The sequence below is a fragment of the Lactuca sativa genome, chromosome 5 (assembly GCF_002870075.4).
Source record: "Lactuca sativa cultivar Salinas chromosome 5, Lsat_Salinas_v11, whole genome shotgun sequence".
In the NCBI taxonomy this organism is placed as follows: Eukaryota; Viridiplantae; Streptophyta; class Magnoliopsida; order Asterales; family Asteraceae; genus Lactuca; species Lactuca sativa.
The window spans coordinates 86,110,537-86,138,430 of record NC_056627.2 but is presented as its reverse complement, the minus strand read 5'-3'; the positions used below and the strand labels follow the sequence as shown (position 1 = coordinate 86,138,430).

At 33.2% G+C, this 27,894-nt stretch overlaps 1 protein-coding gene across 1 annotated transcript; it reads right to left on the bottom strand.

The window, feature by feature from the left end:
• Positions 1 to 14,557: 14,557 nt before the first annotated feature.
• On the bottom strand, positions 14,558 to 17,168 carry LOC111911973 (protein indeterminate-domain 12). The gene is made up of 3 exons (XM_023907740.1): positions 17,003 to 17,168; positions 16,284 to 16,692; positions 14,558 to 15,398 (listed from the first exon to the last, which is right to left on the bottom strand). The coding sequence occupies exons 1-3, from the start codon at positions 17,166 to 17,168 to the stop codon at positions 14,558 to 14,560; spliced, it is 1,416 nt and encodes a 471-aa protein (XP_023763508.1).
• Between the last annotated feature and the right edge of the window lie 10,726 nt (positions 17,169 to 27,894).

Sequence of the window (27,894 nt, the reverse complement as noted above, 5' to 3'; positions counted from 1 at the left end):
CTTCGGTAGACTTCAACTTCTTGACGTAATTGTCATCGAACGTCACATAATAGGTTTCTTCAATTCTTTTAGAACGCTTATTCAAAACCTTGTATGCCTTTGAAGTAAGAGAATATCCCAGAAAGATACCCTCATCAGCTTTGACATCAAACTTGTTGCGATGTTCTTTGGAGTTGAAGATGAAGCACCTTGAACCGAATACGTGAAAGAACTTGACATTCGGCTTCCTGTTGTTAATAATCTCATAAGGGGTGATAGAGAAACGCTTGTTGAGATAAAATCTATTTTGAGTAAAACAAGTTGCAGCAATGGCGTCAGCCCAGAAATATAGAGGAAGAGAAGCAAAACTCAGCATGGTTCGGGCCGCCTCACACAGGGATCGGTTTCTCCTTTCGACAATTCTGTTTTGTTGAGGTGTATAGGGAGCTGAGAAATTGTGACTGGTGCCTTTTTCTGCTAAGAAATCCTCGAATTCTTTGTTCTTGAATTCCAGTCCATTGTCGTTTCTGATGTTTCGAACGACTTTTCTCAGCTGCACTTCGACTTGCTTGATAAAGATCTTCAGTTTGGGAGTCGCCTCAGATTTGTGCTTTAGAAAGAATACCCAAGTAAATCGTGAGAAGTCATCAACAATAACAAGGATGTATTTGTTACCGCCAATGCTCTCGATTGATGATGGACCACATAAGTCGATGTGAAGCAACTCAAGTGGTTCAACAACTTTGGTGTTTATGATTTTTGGGTGACTTTGGCGACTTTGTTTCCCTATTCCACATGCAGCACATAAGTGTTCATGATCGAACTTAAGCAGTGGAAGTCCCCAAACATGACCACCGGTGACTAGTTTGTTGATGTCTTTGAAGTTTAGATGTGAGAGCCTTCGGTGCCACAACCAACTTTCGTCTGAATGGGCTTTGAAGAAAAGACATATGGCTGGATTCCCTTTGATTGGTCTGAGATTCAGAGGGAACATTTCACCTTTTCATTCAGACTTGAGAATAACTTTGTTGGATTTCTTCTTTATTATCTCTAAACCTTCGTCATCGAATGAGACTTTGAGACCTGTACCTCCCACCAGTTGAGACACACTGATGAGGTTATGCTACAATCCCTCTACATATGCCACCTTTCCGATTGTAAAGTCTCCATTGTTTATCATCCCATAACCCATTTATCGTTCCATAAGAGTTGTTACCAAACTTGACATTGTCACCGTTTTGAAGTGGCCGAAACTCCCTTAGCTCTTCCTTCCTTCCTTTCATGTGACGTGAGCAGCCACTGTCTATGTACCATTCTTCGTCGAACTGCTCGTCACTTATAACCTGCAAAAATTAAGCAGATTTAGGAACCCAAAGTTTCTTGGGTCCTCGTGAGCCTTTCACAGAAACAGGAATGGTAAGAGAAACATCAACAAGATATGTTCATTTTATTAAGGTTGTTTCATCTTTCCTCTTAATAGTAAACACTTTGATTTTATTGGAGTTAGATGCAGGTATTTTGGATTCAGGTTCGAGAGTTTGGACTTTAGCTTGCTTTCGGTCTTCATTTGCTGAGGAAATCTTCCTTTTTCCTTTCAAATCCTTCGTCGATTGTGAGCTTGGTGTAGGACGAGAATTAGGCTTAGAAGAAGAATGAGAACGAGAAGAATTAGAGGAATAGAAGTTAGAACGAGAATATTTCCTGTCTTGAGGTTTGAAATGACCCTTTCGGTTGTGACCATTTGAGGGACCGAACCTGGACCTTCGGTTGCTGTTGATTGATGGACCGAAACTGGATTTTCGGTTGTTGTTTGTTGTTGGGCCGAAACTCAGTCTTTTGCTGTAAAAGCTTGATGGACTGAACTCTGGTCTTTGTTTGTTGTCGTTTGGTGGACCGAAACCAGGCTTTTGGTTGTTGTTACTTTCGGGACCGAACCTGTCCTTCCGATTTTGTTCTTCCTGTGGCCTGAAAGTCTTCTTCTGGTTCTTTTGATCCAATGGACCAATGCTTCTTTTACTCTTATTTTCTTCTCCTTTTGACTTGGAGTTTCTATCAAAGTGAGTATAGTGATGATTTTGGGAGCGCTAAAATTGCTTTCGCTCTGAGAGATTTTTCTTGTATCTCAGATTTCTCTGCCACTTTTGATTTTTCACCTGTTTCGGTTGTCTGTGAATATTTGCATTTTGTTTCGGCTTTTCAACAACTGGTTCACTTTCCATGGAAGAGGTTTCGCTTGTAGAAGAGACGCATTCCACCGGAACCTCTTTTGTGCCACTGGAACTGGGCACGTCAAAGTTGGTAGGTTTATTTAGTGGTTCTGCCACATATCTAACTTTGGTCTTCCATGATGTTCGCTCCGACAAACCAATTGTTTCATCTGCGTTGTCTATCGGTGCAGACCAGAAAAACTCATCGCAACTATCTGCATTCTCTTCATTCACCAATGCAGTGAGTTCAGCTGTCTGATGTTCGGTGACTCTTGTGACCTTATAAACCTGATTGGGAGTGGTTCTTACCTTTTGGTAAACAACCGCCTTCTCTTTAAGGATTGGGGACTTATTTTTGGACAGACGAGCGAATTCCACAGAATTTTCAGAAATCAAGTTTTTGTGGTTTTCAGGTTCGCTCCTAATAAACTCTGAACAGTCAACCTCATCCTCTACATAGATTTCACTCATGTCATCGTCCTCATTAAGTTCAGATGCATTTTCAACATCAATTTTATTTTCTGAAGTTAATTTGGTACTCAATGAGTCAAATTTTTGTATAGTTTCGGCTCTGAGTTTCAACTTATCATTTTCATCCAAAAGATTCTTAAGCATGTCCTTACGGTCTTTGGACTTTATAAAAGATTCAATTTTGTCCAGACCATACATATAAGTGGGATTTACATCATCTGAAGATACAACACTTTCACAGTTTTATGCTTCGGCATCGATTTCATCCTCCTTTAGCTCAAGGAAGGGCAAAATCATACGATGTATTTCCTGGCCTATTTCACAGTCTAGATGCAGTTGAGTAATGTTAGTATAAAGTCTTTTTGCAATCAAACAAAAAACATTTCTCTGTTTCAACAACTTAAGATTGTCTCTTTGCAAATAGATATTCTCATCCCTAGACTTAACCAGCTCCAACTCCTTCTGCTCAATCCACATTCTACGCTCCTCACTCTTGGATGAAACCCTGCTTATTTGGTCAGTTAGATTAGAATTCGTGACACGTGTTTGAGTTAAACAACTATCTAGATTTGAAATTCTTGAATTCAAGTTAGTTAATTCTTTTTCATATGATGTTTGTGGAATTTTAAACGAAACAAAAATGGATTATACCTTCTTGATCAGTTCATCTAGTTCACTGATCTGCACACTGAGAGGCTTCGTTGTAAAGCACACGTCCTCTCGTTCCTTAGCCACTTCGTTTCCACCATCAGTGTTGTATCCTCTCATCTGGGATACATCTGTCACAATCAGACATCTTCCACCAGCATCACCACTCTTCGCCACATAGGCCTTTCCATGATAAGGCTTTCTCACCTCATCATCTTCTGAGTCGGTTGACCATACCTATACACCACCGAACTCATCATGATCTACCGAATCCTGCACAACAAGAGCATTCATAGAGGGATTAGTAGTAGCTTTCTTCCTTTTAATCTCCTCCAGTCTTTTCAGGAGACTTGCTTCTTCAGCCTTCTCCTCATCTTTCTCTGCCATTTTCTTCAACACACAATCTTTTGCATAGTGATTTTTCCCACCACAGTAAAAACAGCTGACACCAGAATCACTTTCACCCTTTGCTTCTTTCTTTGATTCTTCAACCTTCGACTCCTCTTTCACTTTTTCAGAGCTGTAGCTTCCCTGCCAATTTCGGTTCTTGTTGGTAGGGAACTTCTTCTTGATAAACCTTCTGGGATTTGACACCATCATAGCATAGTCTTTAGCTGTTAAATCTAGTCTCCCATATTCAAATCTTCTTCTTCTTCTTCTGCATTATTACCTTTAGACAGAATAGCCAAAGACCCCAAGTTTGAAACCACGCTCTTCTCTTGTAGCACAATCTTTTCCTGGGATTTCAGAATCCCCACCAGTTTTGCCAAAGAATACGATTTGAACTGCTCATGCGCTTTAACCGTCGACACAACCGCCCTAAATTCGGGTCTTAGGCCATTTAAGAAAGTGAACTTCTGTTCGATGAGCTTTCTTTCAATGTCATGTTTGATCATCTTGCTGAGAAGATGATTGAACCGATCAAATGTTTGTGTAACAACCTCCTCTGGCTTCTGCTTGAACTTTCCAAATTCAGAGAGAAGTAGGGTCTGAATTGAGTTCTCCAGATCTTCATCTGTGGAGTACAGCTCTCACAGCCGATCCCAGATTTCCTTTGCTGTACCACAAGAACTTACTAATCGAAATGTGTCGGATTGAAGAGCGAATCGAATTAGTCTCAATGCCTTAGTGTTGCATTGGAACTTCTCCTTTTCGTCCTGAGCGACGTCTTTCACATCTTTTAATAGATCATTATACTCCTTTTGAGTTTTAATGATTCTTGAAGTGCTAGAATGAGCGAAGGGGCCAGCAGTGATAGCTTCCCATATCAGATACCCATTATCTTCCGGTCCAATAACATAATCTTCAAAGTGGTGCATCCACACTTCATAGTCTTGAGTGTAGAGGATTGGAATATTGGTTGTTGATCTGATGCTGTTAGAGATGTTGATGGGATTGGATTGAGAATCATCCATGCTTGATCGTTTAACCTGTTATAAGATCAGACTTTGTAATACGTAATATTAGGGCAAGATGAATAATTAATGAGATACGTCAATTATGGAGTGACGGCTCAATAAATATCAATGAATGTGGAATGAACCCTAATCACTTCTTTCACAGAAGAGATGTGTATGAATTACACTGTCTCCTGCTCTGATACCAATCGATGAGTTGAAAAACTCTTTGATTGTTTAGATCTTATACAGGTTAATCAGAATAATGCAAACAGAAATATCAAACACGAGAATGAATCAAAATAAGTTGAATGATTCAATAGATTCACGCCTCAACAGATCTCGATAAAGAACTTCCGCTGTAGAGGCTTTTTAGGGTTACAATCGATAAAAGGTATTCGCTATGAATGATCGACTCCAAAATCCTACGTATAAAGATGCATGCAAGCATCTATAAATACTAAACCCTAATAAATAAATCACGGATGGAGAGGCCCAATCCGGATACAAAATTGGACTATGGACCGAGCCTAAGACGCAACACATAATGGACCCTACACTTTACAATACCGCCATCTTTTAGAGAGCGAAACTCCCTTAGTTTCTCCTTCCTTCCTGTCATGTGACGCGAGCAACCACTGTCAATGTACCATTCTTCATCAAACTGCTCGTCACGTATAACCTGCAAAAAATTAAGCAGATTTAGGAACCCAAAGTTTCTTGGGTCCTTGTGAGCCTTTTACAGGACATGGTATAGTAAGAGAAATATCAACCATATATGCATCTTTTCTTTTAATGGTGAATACTTTAATTTTTTTTGACTTACGAGGACTAGGGTTTTTGACAGAGGGACTAGAATTTAGAGATTTAGAATTAGGAGAGACGTTAGGTTCTTGATTTTTGAGATCAGACTTGTAGGCTTGAGGACTGAAACTTTTCGCTCGGTTGGAGTTGGACGAGGGACCGAAACTCTCCTTTCGGTTGTTCAAGGATGAGGGACCTAAACTTCCCTTTCGGTTGTTTAGGGATGAGGGATTGAAACTCTCCATTCGGTTGTAGTTGGAAGATGAACCGAAACCACCCTCTCGTTTGTTGATGGGTGATGGACCGAAACCGCTCTTTCGGTTGTATTCACTTGAGGGACCGAAACTACCCTTTCGGTTCCAATCTTTTGAAGGACCGAAACCGCTCTTTTGGTTCCTGTCGTAACTGTGCTTCTGGTTCCTTGAGTTTTCCTCCAATTTAGACTTTCTTTCGATCCTTACAAAATCAGGATTTTGAGAGTTCCAAAATCGTTTTCTTTCGGAGAGATTCTTCTTGTATCTTACGTTCCGTTGATGCTTTCGATCGGCGACCTGTTAGGGATTTCTATGAATGTTAGACTTTCTTTTAGAAGCATGAGCACAGCATTCACTCTTTGTTGAAGAAGTGTCACTCGTAGTTTGCATCGGTTCATCCACATATGGTTTAGTTCCAATTGTGCTCGGTACATCGTACTTTGTAGGCTCATTTAGTGGTTCAGGTATATATCTACCTTTCACTCTCCATGAGGTTTTCTGAGAGAGACCCTTCGTCTCGTCTGCGTTGTCGATTGAGGCTGACCAAAAGTATTCATCACATCCACCAGCATTGTCTTCTTCTACCATCGCAGTTAACTCTGCAGTTTGTTGTGGAGTGACTCCCGGCACAATGTAAACTTGATTTGGGGTAGTTTGAACCTTTTGGTACACAACAGCTTTAGCTTTGAGAGTTTTGGACTTGTCGGTAGTGGAGCGAGCAAACTCAACAGAGTTTTCAGAAATGAGGTTCTTATTGGACTTTGGTTCATTCTTGGCTAATTCGGAACAATCTACCAAATCTTCTACATAAATTTCACTCATATCATCGTCCTGATTAAGTTCAAATGTATTTTCAACATCATTTTTGTTATTTGAACATAAGTTGGCATTCAATGAGTCAAATTTTTGTATAGTTTCGGATCTCAGTTTCAATCTGTCATTTTCATCTACTAGATTTTTGAGCATGTCCTTGTGGTCCTTGGACTTTATGTAAGATTCAATTTTGTCCAGACCAATCTTATATGCTGGAGACACTTCGTTTGAAGATACAACGCTTTCACAGTTGTATGTTTCTGCATCGATTTCATCTTCCTTTAATTCAAGGAAAGGTAAAATCATACTATGAATTTTCTTCCCTATTTCACAATCAAGATGCAACTGAGTAATGTTAAAATAAAGCCTCTTAGCAATCAAAAAAAAAACATTTCTCTGTTTGAGAAGTTTAAGATTGTCTCTTTGCAAATAAATAGAATCGTCTTTAGATCTAATTAATTCCTTTTCCTTTTGCTCGATCCACATTCTTCGTTCCTCACTCTTTGATGAAATCCTGCTGATTTGATCAGTTAGGTTAGAATTTGTGACACGGGTTTGGGTGAGACTACTACTTATGCTAGAGAATTTTGACTTCAAATTATTTAATTCCTTTTCATAATTATTAGCAGGTAATTTTAGAGAAGCAAGAATATCTTATACCTTTTTGATCAACTCATCACATTCGTTGATCTGAGTACTGACAGGCTTGGCAGCAAAACATCTGTCCTCTCGCTCTCTTTCTTCTTCAACTCCCCCATCAGTTGTGTATCCTCTCATTTGGGACACACCCTCGGTCACTAAAAAGCATCTTCCCATTGACTGCTCTGCTTTTGCCATCATAACTTTTCCGTGAGTAGGCTTCCTAACTTCATCATCCTCCGAATCTGTGGACCAGACTTCCACACCTCCAAACTCATCACTGTTGGTTGAACCCTGCACAATTAAAGCATTCATAGTAGAGTTATTAACAGCAGACTTTCTTTTCTTTATCTCCTCCAATCTTCTCAGGAGGTTCGCTTCCTCATCATCTTCGCATGTCTTCTCTTCTTTCTTTCTCAGCATGCAGTCTTTGGCAAAATGATTTTTGCCTCCACAGTAATGACAGTCAAATCCTAATTCGTCTCCAGTCTTAGTCTCCTTCTTTGACTCTTCAGATTTTGATCCCATCTTCGGTTCCTCCTTGACCCGTTCGGTGCTATAACTTCCCTGCCAATTTCGGTTTTTTGTTGGCTGGGAATTTCTTCTTGATGAATTTTCTGGGGTTTGACACCATCATTGCATATTCTTTGCCGGTTAGATCAAAATCAGCAAGATCTAATTCCTCTTCTTCTTTGATCGAACTCTTTCCTTTAGAGACAAGAGCTAGAGAACCAAGACCCGAAACAACATTTGTTTCCTTCGATAAGGCATTCTCATGGGATTTTAAAATACCCACAAGTTTTGCCAAAGAGTATGACTTGAACTGTTCATGAGCTTTGACAGTTGACACAACGACCATCCATTCAGATCTGAGACCATTCATGAAAGTGACCTTTTGTTCAATCACCTTTCTTTCAATCCCATGCTTTATCATCTTGCTCAAAAGATGATTGAAATGATCAAAAGTTTGGACAAGTTTTTCTTCAGGATTTTGCTTAAAATCACAAAACTCTGACAACAGGAGTGTTTGAATAGAATGTTCCAGATCTTCATCTATGGAATATAATTCCTTCAATTTATCCCAGATCTCCTTAGCTGTAGCACAAGAACTTACCAGACGAAACGTATCCAATTGCAGCGCAAACCTTATCATCCTTAGAGCTTTGATGTTGCACTGAAACTTCTCTTTTTCATCCTGAGGAATGTCTTTGACGTCATTACAAGCTGATTGTATTCCTTCTACGTTTTAACAATCTTTGACGTGCTAGAATGAGCGAATGGGCCTGAAGTGATTGCTTCCCAGATTAGATACCCATTGTATTCCGATCCAATCATGTAGTCTTCAAAGTGATGCGTCCAGACTTCATAGTCTTGCATATACAAGATCGGTATTCTTGTTGTAGACCCTATGCTGTTGGAAATATTGATCGGATTGGTTTGAGAATCGTCCATAGACATCGTGAATACTTTTGATCGAAAAACTGTAAAATATCATACTTGTAAATTTTCAATTAGGGTTGGATTAACAATTAATGAGATACGTCAATAAAGAGTGATGGCTCAATAAATATCAATCAATGTCGAATAAAAACCCTACGAACTTCTTCGACAGAAGAGGTGTGTATAGATTACACACTATCCTACTCTGATACCAATTGATGAGTTCAAAACTCTTAGATCGTTTAGATCTTTCACAAGTACGATAAAATAATTCTAACAGTTTAAGAACAAATTAAGAACAAACACAGAACATAATCGAATATGAGCTTATGATTCAAAACTGAGTCATGCCTCAGCAGAGCTCGATGAAGAACTTCCGCCTTAGAGGCGAGCTAGGGTTTACAAAACAGTGAATACGAAAACAATGAAAAGCGCTAACTTCTAAGTCTGCATGTATGCAGCTTATATACTAAACCCTAATGCAAAATAATGCATGGCTGGACAAGCCCAATACCGGCAACTAAACTAGGCTATGGACCGAGCCCATGACGCAATCCACTAGACTCAACAGGAGTAAATGAATCGAACCTAAAAAGAAGTTTTCTTATTATTGAATTTAGTTGGTTTTTACTTGCTTTAGATGTTAGTTACTTAATTAGCGTATTAGTTAATTGTTTAAGTTTCTAGTCTTGCAAAACTAGAGAAAACCTTTTACTTTGATTACTTGTTTTAGTTAATTCTAGTCATTAGTTTAATTACCGTTCCCTGTGTTCGATACCCTGGTTATTTAACTATACCACTAATTGACAGGTCCACTACTTTTGTGTGTCTAAATTATATCTTAAAAGTAGGACTAAAACTAGTGCATTTATATACACATCAGTGTCAAATCATAATTAAGAAAACTTTTGAGTTGTATTAGTTAAAAAAAGGGGGTTTCAAATTAATGTGGTTTGAGAAAGTTAAAAAAAGGGGGTTTCAAATGCATGAGATTCAAGAAAAGATGCTAGCTTTATAAGTATGTATGATATATACCTTCTTTACCATTACCAGTTTATAAGTTACTTATGTATCTTATTGCAGAACTGAATGCCCACAAGTACATTTGCACTTTTTTCATTTTGATACATTACTTTCCATTTACATGTCCTACTTATATTGTACAACTAAACAAGGCGCTGTTGTTTCTTCTTCTGTTTTTCATCTAGTTAAGTTTTATATGGTAAAGTATCACTATGGGTAATAATGTCTCCTTGATAAACTGTTGCATTAGTAAGATCAAGATCTGTTTCTTTTCTAGATATAATAAACCATTTAAATGAGACTAAGGGGTCGTTAGTTAGTTGTTGACTGAATAAGGATATAATATACATCAGAGTATAAAGATCGGTTTAGTTTGATGTTAATGTTGATTTATTGATTTACAAATATGTTACTATGATCGATTATATGAATTGTGACTTTTTGTAGTTGTAAATTAAAATAATCCTTAGCTGTTGCACTGTTCATTGCTTACCTCTTCGGTACGGACAAACAAACTCTATTGCGAAATTACTGCAAACAATTTTTCTCAATGTTTAGATTTCTAGGTACTAGACATTTCTCTAACTTTTAATTCCTAGAATTCATTAGTTTTGTGGATTTCATCAGCAATGCGGCAATGCCTTAATTTAATTTTCTAAAATTTTCATTGAAATAAGTCATCTTATGACAATTGACATATTATGCATATGATATATTTGTTAATTATGTAACTGAAAATGATGTTGATGTGTTTAATTGTTATAACTTTTAGTTTTCTTTCTGTCTTTCTTATGACAATTGACATATTGTGCATATGATATAATTGATAATTTTTGAGTTTTTATGAACAGGTAACTAAAAATGATGTTGTTGAATGTGCAATTAAATACCACATATAGGATCTTACTACCAGAGTTATGTGTTTGAGTGCTTTGTTGAAACCGTCATCCCGTTTACCTGTGAGCACAGTAAGTTACTTATTTGATCATCCTTAAAAGCACTAAAATTTAGTTTATATGTAAATCACACGTGAATCACATAGGAATTACATGTGATTCACATGTAAATTACATGTAATTCACATATGAATCACATGTGATTCACATGTAAATCACGAGTGAAACACATGAATTACATGTGATTCACATGTAAATAACATGTAATTCCATTATGAATTACATGTAAATCACATGAAATTCACATATGAATCACATGTGATTCAAATGTAAATAACAAGTGAAACACATATGAATTACATGTGATTCACATGTAATTCACATATGAATTACATGTGATTCACATGTTAATCACAAGTGAAATACATGAATTGCATGTGATTCACATATAAATAACATGTAATTCACATATGATTTACATGTAAATCACGAGTAAAACACATATGAATTACATGTGAATCATATGTAAATAACATGTAATTCACATATGAATTAAATGGGATTCACATGTAAATCACATGTAATTCACATATGAATCACATATAAATCACGAGTGAAACACATATGAATTACATGTTATTCACATATGAATTACATGTGATTCACATGTAAACCACATGTAATTCACATAGGAATCACATGTAAATTACATATGTATTACATTTGATTCACATGTAAATTACAAGTGAATCACATATGAATTACATATAACTCACATGTAAATCACAAGTGAATCACATATGAATTATGTCTATATGCTCACATGCATTTTGTGTGATTGTTCTTCGTTAATTACTTTTTAAAATTTTCTTATGAATTTCACATTTGAATCTTAAAAGATATAATCACATGTGAATATCATATTATATAATCACATGTGAATCTTACATGCTATAATCTCATGTGAATCTACCTGATATATACATGTGCATTTTTGTGAGTGTTTTTGCATTAGTCATTTTTTTAGTGATATATATATATATATATATATATATATATATATATATATATATATATATATATATATATATATATATATATATATATATATATATATATATATATATATATATCATTTTACTTGTTGGTGAAACAAAAAAAAACTAATCATAATGGAGAGTGTTTACCCGGTCAAAAGAAAGGAGTGTGAGAGGAGGTTGAGCAAGAAATTCTTTGGGCTTTCCTTGCTTTGAGGCTTGTTTGTTTTTGTCTCGTTTATATAAGGAGTGATAACCCCAAGAAGCCTAGCTTTCTTAGCCTCCCAGATCTTATCAAAATTTGGCGATTAGTATAATACAAACCTTTGACTATTATTAGATATAGTCATATTAATTAATTTACAGTATTTCTTGATGAATAAATAATAACAAATAACAAATTAATTAAATCTAGTTAGTTATTTTTATATTCTGTTGAACCAAAGTATGTATCCTAAACAGACTCATATAATTAATTATTATTCCACCCATGTGTGGTGGGCATATACGTTCAACAATAATTGCATTAGTATAATGAATATTAAGGCGGTTCTTAAAATTAACTATGAAATGGCGGGTAAAGGAACCAATGAAGACACTTAAATTCCTATTAAACATAGATCTAGGTGTTGATGTTCATATTATAAGAAATCCAAGTAATACAGGCGACCGTATTATCGGCGACATAGGAAACATGTCGTTGCTAATGCCAATGTCGCCGGTATTACTACAAAACCACGATGTTTTTCCAAACTGCACCCCATCCGTCGATCGCACATCAAATCCAAAGGTCAATTGGTGTTCATCTTTTATAAGTTGGATGTTTCCTTAAATGGTAATTAGAAGTTTATTATTTATTTTGGTTTATATTTATTGGTATTTTGGTATGTCGACAATAATTAGGATGTTATTAGTATGTTCATATTTATTTTGTAGGTGGAGGATCCCGTTGATGATATTATAAAAAAGCCGACATATGGTAAGAAAATTTTTAAGTGGTTTTAATCGATGTCAAAAAAAATGATGTGGCTGAATGATGTGGCTGAATGACGAAGATGAAGAGGATTTCATGGGTGATGATGAAGGAGAATGATGGGTGCGAAGACAGCAATGATGATTATTTAGTTTATTTTTAATATGTTGAACGTTTGTTTATGACTAACTATATTATTGTTGGATTTTTATTAATTAAGTATGTAATGGATTTTTATTAATTAGCAGTTTAGGTTGACAATGTGGATTATGTATTATGTATTTTATACAATTCTATTACTACAATCTATAGATTTTTAATAGATATTTTAGCAGAATTATTTAAAAATAAATAAATGGTATTCCCGGCGACAATACCTATTATCGGGACATATAGCGCCGTATATTGTTCCAGTGATCATTAACACCGGCACCACCATTACCGGAAACGCTATTACCGATGATAAAAGTCCTTTAGCGACGGAATATTTGCGACGACGTAATAATGGCGACATGTCTCTATTAGTACCTATATTTTTTGTAGCTAATCATACAAACGATTTCGCACAAAAGGACTCTCAAAAACCGAATATGAAACTTTAGAATCGATTAATTCCTCTTTATGAGATAGAAACGGTATATATATATATATATATATATATATATATATATATATATATATATATATATATATATATATATATATATATATATATATATATATTCTATTGAGGAAATTTGGTGAAGATATGCTTGGACATGTCAGCATGCCCATATTTCTTACACCGATCAACGTTGAACCGGCGTTAGTTCAAAGCAATCAGTGGCGGACGCAGACTGTTTTAGTAGGGGTGTCTCACGTACTTCAAGCGGGTGCACGTAATAGAAAAAACCAAAAAAAAAAAAATTTATACTGCGTTCCGGAAATTGAGCAGTGGTCCGGGACCCCAAATGTCCTACATAGGTCCGCCACTGAAAGCAATGTTTTAAAAACCGGTTTTTTAGTTGAACCGGTATGGTGACAGGTTCCCGGTTCGACCGCCGAGTGAACCGGTTTCTATATTTTTTATTTTTTTCTATTTCCTATATATATATATATATATATATATATATATATATATATATATATATATATATATATATATATATATATATATATATATATATATATATTATGAATTTGATGTTTACAAGTTCAAACATTAAAAATACATATAAAAATAAGTTGTAAATGAATTCAAATACATTAAAATAACACATAACCATAAGTTTTAATGTTTTACATCAATCCATATACGTCAAAAAAAAATATATATAATATCGAAACCAAATATAATATTAGATGAATACAACCATATCAAAAAACTTTATAACATTTACTATATGTTTTTATTTAGAGAAAACTAAATAGATTTAGAAAAAAAAAATCATCAAAGTTTAGCATGTAAATGGTTTTTTTTTTTTCATGTGTATTTATTCGGTTTAACCGTTTCAACCAGTTTATTTTGACCGGTTCAACCGGTTTTTTCTAAAAACCGGCCGGTTCAATCCAGTTCAAAAATTAATATAAAACCGGTGATAGTTGAACCGCTCTTTCTTCCGATTCCCGGTCCAACCGATTCGACCGGCCGGTTCAAACCGGTTTTTAAAACATTGGTTCAAAGAAGCATTCCTAATCCATAAACTATGGGAAACTTAAATAACTTTTGAATAAGTTCATTCTAACTATAAATAGATTTTATAATTAAGCAATATTCATATACTATATCCTATCTAATGCCATCGTCAAATCTTACATGAGAATAGCCAGTCTATCATTTTATTAGAAAGCAAAGATGAAAAGACATCGATTGAAAGAAGTCCTACATAGTCTTTTTCACAACAACATTTCGTAAAAAAAAAAAAAAAAAAAAAAAAAAAAAAAAAAAAAAAACTTTATTATAAAGTCGTTTAAAGCACTTTCCCAAAACTTCCCTATTACAGAAAGCTTCGTACTGCAAAAGTGCTTTTAGGTCCATCGCTGCTTATGTTGCCTACTGTCTCCCCTCCAACACCAAGAAAGTCTCTGGTCGTTTTCCCACCACTCACTTGCTCCAAACCCATCTTAAAACTAGAGTTTTGAGGTGGCTGCTGTTCTTCTACAGAGTTCAAATTTTTCCACTCCTCATCATAACCACCACTTCCGCTCTCAACACCACCTTGATAGCCACCACTACTGCTAAAAGACTTCAAGAGCTCATTCATGTTGCTGTGATTCCCATTGCTACCTTCGGGGAAAGTTGTATACCCTCGGGGAAAGTTGCTAAAACTGTTGGTCCTAGAGGTTGAACCAAGTGTTGCAGCCTTCTGAAGCATTCCAGTCGCTGAAAGCTGTTGAGGCATGGTTTCTTTATGTGATGAAAAATAAAGTGAAGTAGAGTGATGTGACACAAAGCTACCACTTGAGAACAAACTTAATCCCTCACCACTTCCAGAATTTATAGGGTTTCCCATGATACTGAGATTGTAGAGTTGCATGTTGTTATGTAGTGTGGTTGTGTTGTTCACAAGATTAGTTGTTGTGTTGTTCAGAGAATTTATAGGGTTCTTTTGATTTGATGATGACCCAAACAAAGGTGGAGTGGGAACTTGTGGGCCCATGGAGGTTTTGATCAGGTTCTGAGTAGAGGGAACTTGTGGGGCCAATTGAGGCGAATTTGTATTCACCTGGTTATGGTTGCGGGAGCTTTTGAATGAGCACACTCCCTTTGGAGTTATGGTTGTTATCCCTTCAGCCAATGCCTCACAATATGCCCTATGATTGATGAAGCTGTCACGCCTGCAAAATAAATGGAAATTATTAGGATTGATTAGATGAGTTCAATGTCGGAATTTGATAATATTCAAACTTTTATATTTTTACAAAGATGATATTATTATTATTTTGTTTTTTCAGTCTAGGCATATTGCAGAATCTGCCTGCCGATTTTGTGAGTCTTTTGATTTATTGAAAGGAAAGAAATTAAACACATAATAAATTAATAAGTTATTAGTTACAAGATATATATAGATGAACTAATTAATTACAAATTAAATGAAAACAAAAAGCTTAATAGCAAGATGTAAACAAAAATGTTATCCCATTTCTTGTTTTGTTTTTTGATCTCGAATTTTTGTTTACCAAAACTATTCTCAATATATGCAATTTTTCTAACTTTTGTTTCTTTTTGTAAAGCATATTTTATATTTTAAGTTATATTTATGTGCATTGCTACAAATTATTCCGAAAAATGTTCATAAATATATACCAATTTAAAGTCAAACATTGCTTGTTGGAAATCTATAAATATTAAAGTGTGACAACTAATATATAATAATGGTAGTTCTTCAACAATCAATACCAGAGATATCCAACGACTAGACCCAAATCGAGCTAAAAAAACAATGATAAAAAACTGAAAAAATCTTGCATCAAAGATAAAATTAAATTGGTTTATCTGATTTGAAAGAACCGACTCATTAATTAATATAGGATCTATAGTGGTTTAACTGCATCAAATACTGAAATATACAAGTTACGATTAATTAAGTGCAACTGTGGAGCCTATTTTGATTAAATAAAAGCAAAACTAATCCATTTGTTTGAAGATAAAACGGGAACAATATTTTTTTCTAATCTTTTTTGAAACACAAAAGGAATTATATTAAGTAATTAAAGTTATACCTTGCGAAGACAGTACCACAATGGCATGGATACTCTTTGGTGCCACAAGTCTTTGAATGCGCTTTCAAATCAGAATTGACTGCATACATTTTTTCACACTTTTGGCACTTGTATTTCTTTTCACCATGCTTTCGTGAATAGTGTTTCTTGATGCCAGTGAGGTCTCCAAGAGCATGCGAAGGCTCATGGTTGACACAAGTAGGCTCAGGACACACATACACCTTTCTTTTCGCATCATCCGTTGCACTCTTCTGCTTAAGTTTCCATGGCAAATTGTGTCCCCTTTTGTGAAGTTGCAAGTTTTGGTCTCTTGGGAACCCTTTGTAGCATACCTCACAAACAAACCTGTTTTTTGCCATTAGGGTGGCAGGAGATAGTGCTATAACCTCAACATCCGAATCTATCACCACTGCACAAAAAGTTAAAATTTAGATATTAATCATTTGTTTTATAATCTAAAGTGTATCATAAAGTAAAATTGGTCATAGAAAAAGACAGATCTGTTTTTTGTTTGTTTTCTTTTACCAAAAAGGTTTCCTCCAAATCAAGGTTTTTTTTTTTTTTTTTTTCCGTTTTCAAGAAAGATACGGGAAAGGAGAGAAAACAGTTGAAAATGCTTTTGTTTGTACATGTTTTTCCTTTTCATTTAAACAAACAAATGAATTCTTTTTGAAGGATATATGTATATCATATATGACGAAAATTTTTGAAGAACTTGCATGGGAATTTTGGTGTGTTTCTTCGCTTCTTGTGGGGAACAGTTTGAGGTTGAGTTTGTGACACCCCATGATTATCTTGTTGAATGTTGTTGGCTTCGTTCAAATGATCTTCTTCATTCTTGTCCCCCAACAGCAGCATTGATGAAAAAGATGAGCCTGAAGCCATCTCTTCACAAGCGTTCTTCTATGCTAGCAACTGATAAGCAATGAAACTATTGACTAAAGCTACAAACTAGCAAAAAAGTCACTAATTTAGTTATAATTTAGAAGGAGATGTTGAAGAAGAAGTTGAAACAAAAAGTTAACTAATCTGAACTACTCTTATATACAAACACATACACAGTGGAGCCTCAGTTTTCGTTGCTATGATTTTCTCCAGTTCTTATCGTTTTCGAGATGCTATGCTTTTTATTTCGAGATGAAAGCTCCAATTTAAACTTATAGAACTTCTTGGTTAGGTGCATAAATATGTTTCAAAATTTACTTATGTGGCTACATGTACACATGGCAGTGGACCCAACCAGTGGCCGTATAAAAACAAAATATGTTGCGTAAGCAAAATAAGAGGAGAACCACCGTCCCCTCTTTCTCTTTCACTCTCTTACACTTACGTCATGTGTGTCCAGGTGTAATATGCGGTGATGGAACATGTTTTATACTATCTTCATCCGAAAATAAGTACTTTTTGACTTTGAATATTACAATATATATAGAATGAATTTAACTATTCAAGGTTAATTTTTTTTCTTTATAAAAAAACAAATTACATATACTTAATATAATTATGTAGTTAGTAATATAATTATCCTACACAAGAAATAATTAACTATATGTAGTTTTGAAGTTTTATTCATCTCTGTTTTTAAAATGTTGATAATTCGATAAATCTTTTATGTAAATGTTATTTGATAACAAGAAAAAAAATAATGGTGTATAAAGGGAAAATCACTTATAAGGGTAATTATTTTTCTTGTATTCTTCACATTTATGTATCTTCTGTATTTTTGTGTGTGTGTGTATATATATATATATATATATATATATATATATATATATATATATATATATATATATATATTTGACCATTTAACTTGTTATATATGATCACATATTGTCATTGTCATCGGGTATAACATATGGTAATATGTGAAAAAATTAACAATTTAAATGGTTAAATGTATACAAAAAAAGAAAGTTGAATAATGTGAACAAAACGAAAAGTTAATTACTCAGATAAGTTATTTTTCCCATTTTTAATAACAATTTTATTTTTCATAATTGTTTTTATTATTTTTTTTCAAAAATTATTTTTAAAACATCAATTATTTCCTAAATATTAATTAAATATTGATTAATTTTAAATTTTACTTTTTAATTAATAAATATGTTTTTGTTTTGTGAAATATTTTCTATAGCCTCTTATATTTTTTTATGTTCTTTTTAAGCATATAAAATATTTTTAATGTAAATAGTATTTAGCAATAAAATTAAATAAATAAATATGTAATAATAAGTATGGAGGGTCTTTTAAAAAATAAAAACAAAATATTACTTACCAAATAGAAAAACAAAAAAAATCTATATAATGTAACTGATTTACAGTTATTCCAACTTTTTAATACTTTTTAATTAGAAGTTTATAAACTTTTAATTATTTTAATACAAAATTTTAAACTGGTATTTACGAAGCTTTTTAAATTGTTATAAAAAATATTAAATTGTGATACAAAATCTGTGAAACACATTAAAAATGTTATAAAAAAAAGTTTAGCAATAAATGTATGGAAATTATAAAAAAAATTGTATGAAAATGTAAAAAAAAAAAAAAAACAAAAAAAAACAAGTTAAAAACTTGTAAGAAAAATTTAAAACATTTATAAAATATTTGGTTTAAAAGCACTTGTATAAAAATTATAAGAAAGTATAAAAAAAAAGTTAAAAAAAATTATAAGCAAAGTTTAAAACATTGTATTAGAAAAGCTATAAGAAAAGGATATCAAAAAAATGTTATAAGAAATTATAAAAAAATTTAAGAAATTTGTACAAAAAAAATTACTCATATTTAGACAACTTTCTTTTTTGTTACACATTTAACCATTTAACTTGTTAAATGTATTCACATATTACCCTTGTCACCTACTATAACAGGTGACAATGATAATATGGGAACACATTTAACAAATTAAATTGTCAAATGTGTACAAAAAAAATAAATTTACCTAAATGTGAACAAGATGAAAATGTAATTATTCTCGCAAGTCATTTTTCCGTGCGTAAAATAAGTGATTTTGGCTGATGACTTGACCTTCCTTTTGTTGAGGTTTTATTTTCTTTATTTTCGTAATTACATTGATTAAAACTGTTTTTTATAAAACCGTAGAAAAATAGTAAACATGTTAAAGAACATGTTTGGCAACAATATAATACTTTTAGACTCTGTAAACTTCAAAATATCATATTTGTCCAGCTTAATTTTTCAATAACATATTTACCATTCATAAACCTTCAAAATATCATATTTGCCCAAAAAAAAAATTATAATGTTTTTAATATTTTATAATCATTTTTATACCTTAGAATTATTATAATAATTAAGAAATTTAACCATATTACCCTTATGTCTATGATAATAGAATGTAAACTTCTAAATTGTTGGAATGTCGGCCTCTTGACAGACAAAAAGATTTATCTTCAACCCTTTCTATGAAATGTATATTTTGATTGTTTAGTTTTTGTTGTTCTTGATTATTATTATGTTGTAGATGAATGATATTTTAGATATTATCATTGCTATTTTGATGTATAAAAAGTGCATATACGATATTTTGATATTTAAGAAGGGCATATATATGATATTTTAATATTTAAAAATGACATATACGATATTTTGAAATTTATCAAAAGGTAAATATGATATTTAGAAATTAAGTTTGACAAATATGATATTTTGATGTTTAAGAAGGGCATATATGAAATTCTCCATATATATATATATATATATATATATATATATATATATATATATATATATATATATATATATATATATATATATATATATATATATGACTAAGTTATTCTATTCAAAGTAATTATTGTGTTATTGTATGAATAACTGTAGGCCAATCAATTTTACTTATTTAAAGAAAGTGATTAATATATATTATTAAATTAAATGTAATTGAAAAATATCATCTAATTTAATTACAAGGGTATTTTAGTCAATTAATATAGATTTAATAAAGGAAAATTGTATATTTTAAGGGGTCATAGATTCTATTAATTTTAAAAATCCAATTTTACGAATTATAACTATTTTAATTCAGACATTCTGACAAAATATGTTTATTTATTTAATTTTTTACTCAAAAATAAAAATATTCTTGAACAAGAAATAATAAAAATATTCTTCAACCTATTTTTTGATCATGACTTTAAGAACTTCATGTAGAATAACAAATTCTTGAACAATCAATTGAAAAATAAAAACAAAAAATACATTATTTCTTATAGAATACGGGTAACAATTGTTAAGAATTACAACGACTAATACATTCTAAAAGAATAATGTGGTCTGTTTCAATTTTGTGGTCCGTTCTTCAAGCATCAACTTTTGTGATTCCAACAGAATTGGACTTCGTGATTCCATTCCAACAGAATTGGAATACGTGATTCCATTCCAATAGAATTGGAATCTCACCAATATCATCCATTGAATCATCTACATAAACATACTTGATACCTTTTTCAGAATTCAACATTGTCAAGATCTTGTACTGTCCACATAAATGAAGTGTTAAATCATTAAAAAAACAAAAAAAACAAAAAAAAAACAAAAAATATAAATTGAAATATGAATCAGACAATTTAAATCAGTCCCTTTGTTGCATTAATCAGACCATTTGAAAGAAACACAGATGATCTCCATATCACTCAAAACCCCCAAATTCCACTTGAACTGCAATTATAAAGTTGAGTTATCGATTCCTGTAACAAACAAAAACGGAAGGAAAAAACCCTAAGTGAAAATTAACTCGAATAGAGATTCATGTTACTTCATTATATCAAAAATCTAATCTAACCAAACATCGATTCACTCAAACTTTCTCATCATGAACATATGGTCACAGTTTCCTAGGGTTTTGAAATCGTTGCATAATTATATTAATCTTCGAATTTGCCATTATTTAATATTACAACAATCAATTAGTCATTATCAGGACCGAATTTCCTCAACAAATAAACTATAGTCACTACTAGAAAAACAGCCTTTTACGACGCGCGAACCACGACACTCGTTGATTTATGTTACGTAAAAGAGAGTGACATTAAAAAAGTGTCATCACTTAATAAAATTTAAGGATTTAGGTCACGCATTATTGTGTGCCCTTGAATTAGTGTCGTAAGAAAAAAAATTAAAAACACGGAGGGCACTTTATCTTAAATGTGCGTCCTCTGTAAGTGTCGCTTTATAATTTTAATGAACGCACTTTTTTTAGTAGATAGGGGAAAATGAAATCCCCAAAATTTTGAAAACCCTCATTGTTCTTTTCTCCCCTCTCCCTCCTCTCTTGTCTCTGATCCGCTTCTCCGCTACTTGTTAATCTTCTCATCTGATCTCTGCTCGATCTCCTTCTTATCAGTATCATCAAACATCTCGTTCTCCGCCCCCTCCCTATCTATAACAAACCTCTCTCTCTCTCTTCTCTCTTCTCTCTCTCTCTCTCTCTCTCTCTCTCTCTCTCTCTCTCTCTCTCTCTCTCTCTCTCTCTCTCTCTTTCTCCCATTACCCACCACAAATGGTTTTTCGAACACAAGTCAGGGAAAACTTAGGTCGATTCTCCATGTTTTAGCAACAAATTTGTAGACATCCATAAACATATTGTGATTTCAAATTCATCTTATGAAATCAAAATTCCGTCAATTTCGATTTGATGCAGGTAATACACGACCAACTACAAGTCTCTTCTCTCTCTCTCTCTCTACCCCTTACTGTTCGACAACCACCTGGTCACCCACCACCCTTCGTCTTCTCTTTGGTTCACCACCGCCACCAATAAAGCCCCATTATACCACCAGCACAACATACCACAAGATTAAAGAATAAAACATTGGGTTTGTGTTTTTGAATCCCAGGTACAACATTTGATGAGGTTATTTTTTCTTAGTCTACTAATTTAGTATTTTTTTTGGTTTTTTAGGGCTTCTCATGGTGTGATGATGATGCAAAGAAGGGTGACACTGGTCCGCTGAGTCACCCCTCCGACTTCTTACACTTGGGTAAGATAATTATATATTTAAGGTATTTTTGTTTTTTTGTTTCAAATTGCTTCTCAACGCTTACGACCCTCAGCCCATCCCTTCTCTTCTGTCTTTTGAAATCATATCTATTTTAGAACTCAATTGTATATTTTTTTAGGTCTTTAATCTTGATCCTTTTGGGTAAGATAATTATATTTTTCTGTTTCTTAACTGGATAAGTTTTCTAGAATTTGAAAAATATTGATCTTCCTCAGGTTGATGCCGAACTAAACAAAGAACTAGAACAATGGAACTACATTACTTATGTCATCACTCTCGTCCAGGTCTTTATTTTCGCATCCTTTTCTTTTCTTTTTTTTGTTGTTCTTCTTAATTTTGGGATTAATCTAAACTTGGAGTATCTCATGTTATTGGAATCAGGCCTTCTTTCGTTAGAATTTTTGCAATCGATAAGTTGGGTTTGTTCAAGCAAGAATTAAGAATAACTGGTCGATTTCGTTTTTGGGATGTCCACCATGTGTTTGATGTTTTGTCTTAGTGGGCCTGCTTCTCGATTTAAACTGTCTTCATATAAAAAGTAATAGTTTAAACATAAATGAGCATAAAATATGTCTCTTTTTCAATGTGATTAGCCCTTTCATCTGTCGATATGTCTGGAGTTTTTGTTTTACGATGAACTTGATATGATCTTACAGGAGAAAGGAGCTGATGAGATTTTTCTCAAGGCAATGGACAGAGATATTAACAAAACTGTTATGATAGCTGAATTAATTAAGGTAAAATTAGTTAGTGATTCATATAACAATTTTGATTCTTTCCATACCTATATATCGTCTTTATTTTTTTTCTGATTAAAAAAACTTGTTGTTTCAGAGAAGGATTGCTGGTCTTCATCAAATTACATCTATTGGTTCTGCCGATATAACAGATATGTGGGAACCACTAGAAGAAGGCCTTCTCCTGTAAGAACATTTTTTTTCTTGATGTTATAATGACGTGGAAATAACTTTTTTTTTCTTGAATTTAGTCTTGAAACTACCCGCCACGTGTCAATGATTACGATTACCTTGTCAAGAAAAGAGCTTGACACATTATCCATCGAGTAAACTTCCCTAAACTTTCTTCTCATAATTTCACCATCCAATATTTTATTTCATTAATAGTGATGAAAAATAATGCCATAATCAGTTAATAGGATTTTTTTCCCATATGGATAGAGTGGCTGAATGGGTAAATAATGTTTTTTCCAGATAACATAAAAGTTGTTTTTTTATAAGTGAATAAACGAGGTTAAATGACTATTTTATCCTTACACTCCAACAAACATTTTTATTTTATTTTTCTTAAAAATTTACACATTTTCTGTTCCCACATATTTTATAGAATTGTACTTTTTTGTAGGAAATTATAACAATGGGGGGATTGAGTACAATGGAGATGGTGGGTGGGAAGATGGGAAAGGATATGGTGGTGGATGGGATGACGGGCGTGGTTTTGGTGGAAGAGGACGGGGACGAGGAAGAGGTCGTGGTGGTGGTTATCGTGGTGGTGCCAAGAGAATAAATTCACTTCAGGGTTTTTTGAAGGCAGTGAGAGTAATTCTGTTGTTGATGCTTATGAATTGAAGGTAAAAATATCAGCATTTCCATATTAACAAGAAGCATCTGAATTATTATTATTAACTTTGTTTGTGCAACTTACAGCTCAGGCTTGAGCATATTCTTGAGAGGATATCATTAATATCTGATGCTGGAAACACAGAAAAAACTTCACTGATCACAAATACCCTATTCATTGGAGGGGCACTAGCTGCAAGATTTGTTTAAACACTGCAACATTTAGGGATTACACATATATATTGTGTTTGTGTTCTAATGAAATTGGGCAGGCTGAATCTCAACAGGCAGATTTGTTTGAGTATCAAAACTTTTATGTAAGTGATTAATTAATCTTCCTTTTTTCATTTAATAAAAAACGGGTTGTGATGATGAACATGAACATATAGGTGATGAAGAAGAAGCAGACATCAGTCAGATCTTTGAAGAAGCTCATCAATTTATTGAAGTTGTTGAACAAAAAGGTGAGCTCTATTTTATTTTATTTTATTTTTTGTTGTTTTTATTTAATATGTTAAGAGTTAATATATTATTAAACAAATCTTTTTTGAAGGGTAAGAAGGTCATTTATGTTTCCATTTGTATTCCTTTCTTCTTACTCTTCCCTTGCAAGCATGTCTTAGTCGTTGGTTACCCATTTAGACATTATATATGACAATGCTTATTATTGGTTAGGTGTCTGAGCTGGAATCTCAAATCGAGGTTGGATAATGATGAATTGAACCCAGAACAAGTCAATTATGTTAAGGACTTCATTGATGACTATGTGGAACGAAATCAGGTCATCATATACTTTTTTCCTTTTCACATTTTCTCAATAGTTTCTTTGAGGTTCTCTCCACTATACCACCTTGTCAAATTCAGGATAAAAGAATCTTGTGGTTTTCACTTTTCACAAACCATCTAAAAGTAAAACCACCACAAACCATTTCATCTGCAGGAGGATTTTGATGAGTTTGAGGATGTTGATATGTTATACAACACCTTATCACTAGACAAAGTAGAAGCTCTAGAAGATCTTGTTATCATGCAACTCTTGGTCATGTGTTTGTATATCACTGGTCATGTGTATGGGTGAAGGTCTGGATGGTGGTCTGAATGGTGCATGCACCAAAGCCCGCAAATGGATCTTGGATCATGGCAGTGTCACTACCATCCCATCATGGGGCAAAACATGGTTTTCTGTAATACATCAACTTTTTCTTTTTTTTCTTTCTCCTTTGTGTGAGTGTATTATATAGAATATATGCTTTAGTTTATATTTGAAAAAAACTTAGAAAAGTTTATTTGTTTTTAGATACTTGGTGTGTGCGAATGGGAAGGAACCAACCCAATGCCCCCGGAGTTCTGGCACCTTCCATCTTTACTTCCTATGTATCCAGGTTAATCTACTCATTATCATGTATCAAAGTGTGTATTCCAATATCAGCTATGATGATTTGTGTATTTACAAAATTTTGAAATATCTCTCATTTATTAAATTCAGCAAAAATGTGGTGTTATGGTCCACATGGCCTCGTTAAGGTAACAACATATCTGTTGTTCAAACTTCAAAACCCTACTTTCTGAATTTATATTCCATTCATCATCTAGAAACTAGTTCCAATTAGAAACCATGTCAACTTAGTCAAGTTATCTGCTCATAGATAATAGCCTTCTGGACGTATATGTCATCATATTACATCCTCCAAATACTACTTAACATATGTCTATTTAAATCTCATATATTAGTTTTTTTGCAGCTCTCAATCTGATCTGGAAGCTAATTTGTTTAAGGTATATATATATATATATATATATATATATATATATATATATATATATATATATATATATATATATATATATATATCCTTGTTATCTCCATTTTAGCCATGTCTGAGTTTTTACAGTATGCCACTTTCAAATCAAAGGCATAACCATAATTATGACTTTTATGGCAATTCATTCGTTCTCATGTAGATACACATATTCTTATCTTAATACAAGCTACCATATAATTTAGTAATATACCACTTTGACTTTTCTTTTTGGGTTTTGCAGGACTTACTGTAGGTTTGAAAAACTAGATTCGTGTAACTTTTGCTGCAGACCCATCTTCTCTTGAAGAAGCTCTTGATAGAGTGAAGTCTTTTGGCCAAAAGCATTCTCATCAGCAAAAGGCTATTTTTCTAGTAGTGCCTTTTGTCTTACAATTGTTATATTTAATGTTCAGGATGATTTTGATAACATAACTCGTTTTCTAATACTAGCAAGAGAACCTATAATCCTAGGAATTGACAAGCCCTAGAAGGTAACAAAAAAGATAATTTATTTTATTGTATTTTAAATCAAATTATCAAATCATATATAAACTACCCAAACAATATTCAAATTTTATTTTATCGCCTCACTTTTGCAGACGAGCATTGTGTTTACATTAAAAGAAGGCCCTAGGGTCTTGTTCAATGCTTTAGCTGTGTTTGCTCTAAGGAAGATCAACTTATCAAAAGTAAGTTATTTTTTTCACCCTTTTATTTAATATTTTTGTGATTGAATGAAAGTCTTAATGAAAGTAATTGACAACCCTTTTTCTGTAAATGATGTTGTGATTGTGGGAGAGGTGTTGTGTTTTTCTCTGTTGCTAGGTAACCTTCTCAACAACAACATTCTACTTAAGCAGGTGAGTAATCAAGATTAAGGGAGACTTATAATCATGTTTGGCATTCCTTTCCAGTAAGAAACAGAGTTGTATGATTATTTGTTAGTTTTATAGGAATGTATAACCCATGTTAGCAATGTATTGTTTTTGTTTAACATTTGAATGATTCTTTGTATGACATTATAATTTGTGCAATTTATTTTATTTTTTGAGTATGAAATTTTATTTTATATTATGCAATGGATTGTATTTTTTGTATATGGTATTTTATTTCTATTATGAGAAATTAAATGAAAATTTAATTTAAAAATTAATAAATATATAAATTTATTTTTTTTAAACATTTAAATTTACGATACGCAAAAATGTGTGTCATCTTCATTTATGACATGGCCTTTCTTGACAGGGGCTTTCTTGATACGCATTGTGTGTCATTAACACGCACGTCGTAAGGTTACGACACGCAAATGCGTGTCGTCTTCCTTTATGACAGGGCCTTCCTTGATACGCATTGCGTGTCGTAAACGCGCGTCGTAAATGAGCGTCATAAATATGCGTTGTCTCTCTTTATGACATGGCCTTCCTTGACGCGCATTTGCACGTCGTCTGAGCCTTTTACGACGCGCAATGAGCGTCGTAAAAGGTTGTTTTTCTAGTAGTGAGTGCAATGAAACACAGGCATGTTAATAGATAGATTACATCAACAACAACAATTAAGAGGAAGAAAAGTAAATCGAGATTTAAAATTACGATTGATATTAAGTTAATAAAAGGATACAGATAAGATAGAGATACCGGAAGTACTAAAGCACCAAAGGATGAAGAAGCACAACATAACGACAAGAGGAATGAGATGAATTCGTTTGTATTTAACTATTGATCTCATGCTCCATCTCTGACTCTCTCTCCGACCAATGGTTGAAGCAGGATTGTAGATGGGAAGCTCGCTGGTGATCTTCGTTGCAGACATCGAACTCTTCTAACATGATCGCCCCTGGATCGGTGTTGTTCCGATGCTTCTTCCCTCTGCACCTCGTCATGATTTCCCAACTATCACAAAAGCTCCGTCAACATGCCCTGTTCCTTCATTTCTGTCTAGGGATTTAAAGCTATAAATGTAAACGATTTTGCCTAAAATAAAGGGTTTATGATTTGAATAATTAATTACCAAAATTTATTAAAAACTAATATTACAATTTTATCCTTATCCAGGTTTTTAAAATGATTGGTCCACATTTATGTATACAATAACACAATAATTACTTAAAACACCTGAACCTAACTCTCTCTCTCTCTCTCTCTCTCTATATATATATATATATATATATATATATATATATATATATATATATATATATATATACGGTTAGGTT

Excerpts from the sequence above, each read along its gene's own strand:
- LOC111911973 (XM_023907740.1), bottom strand. The coding sequence starts at position 17,168 with ATGGCTTCAGGCTCATCTTTTTCATCAATGCTGCTGTTGGGGGACAAG. Across the intron at positions 16,693-17,002 it reads AAACACACCAAAATTCCCAT|TGGTGATAGATTCGGATGTT; the intron begins GCAAGTTCTTCA and ends CTTTTTGTGCAG. Across the intron at positions 15,399-16,283 it reads TGTGGTACTGTCTTCGCAAG|GCGTGACAGCTTCATCAATC; the intron begins GTATAACTTTAA and ends TTTATTTTGCAG.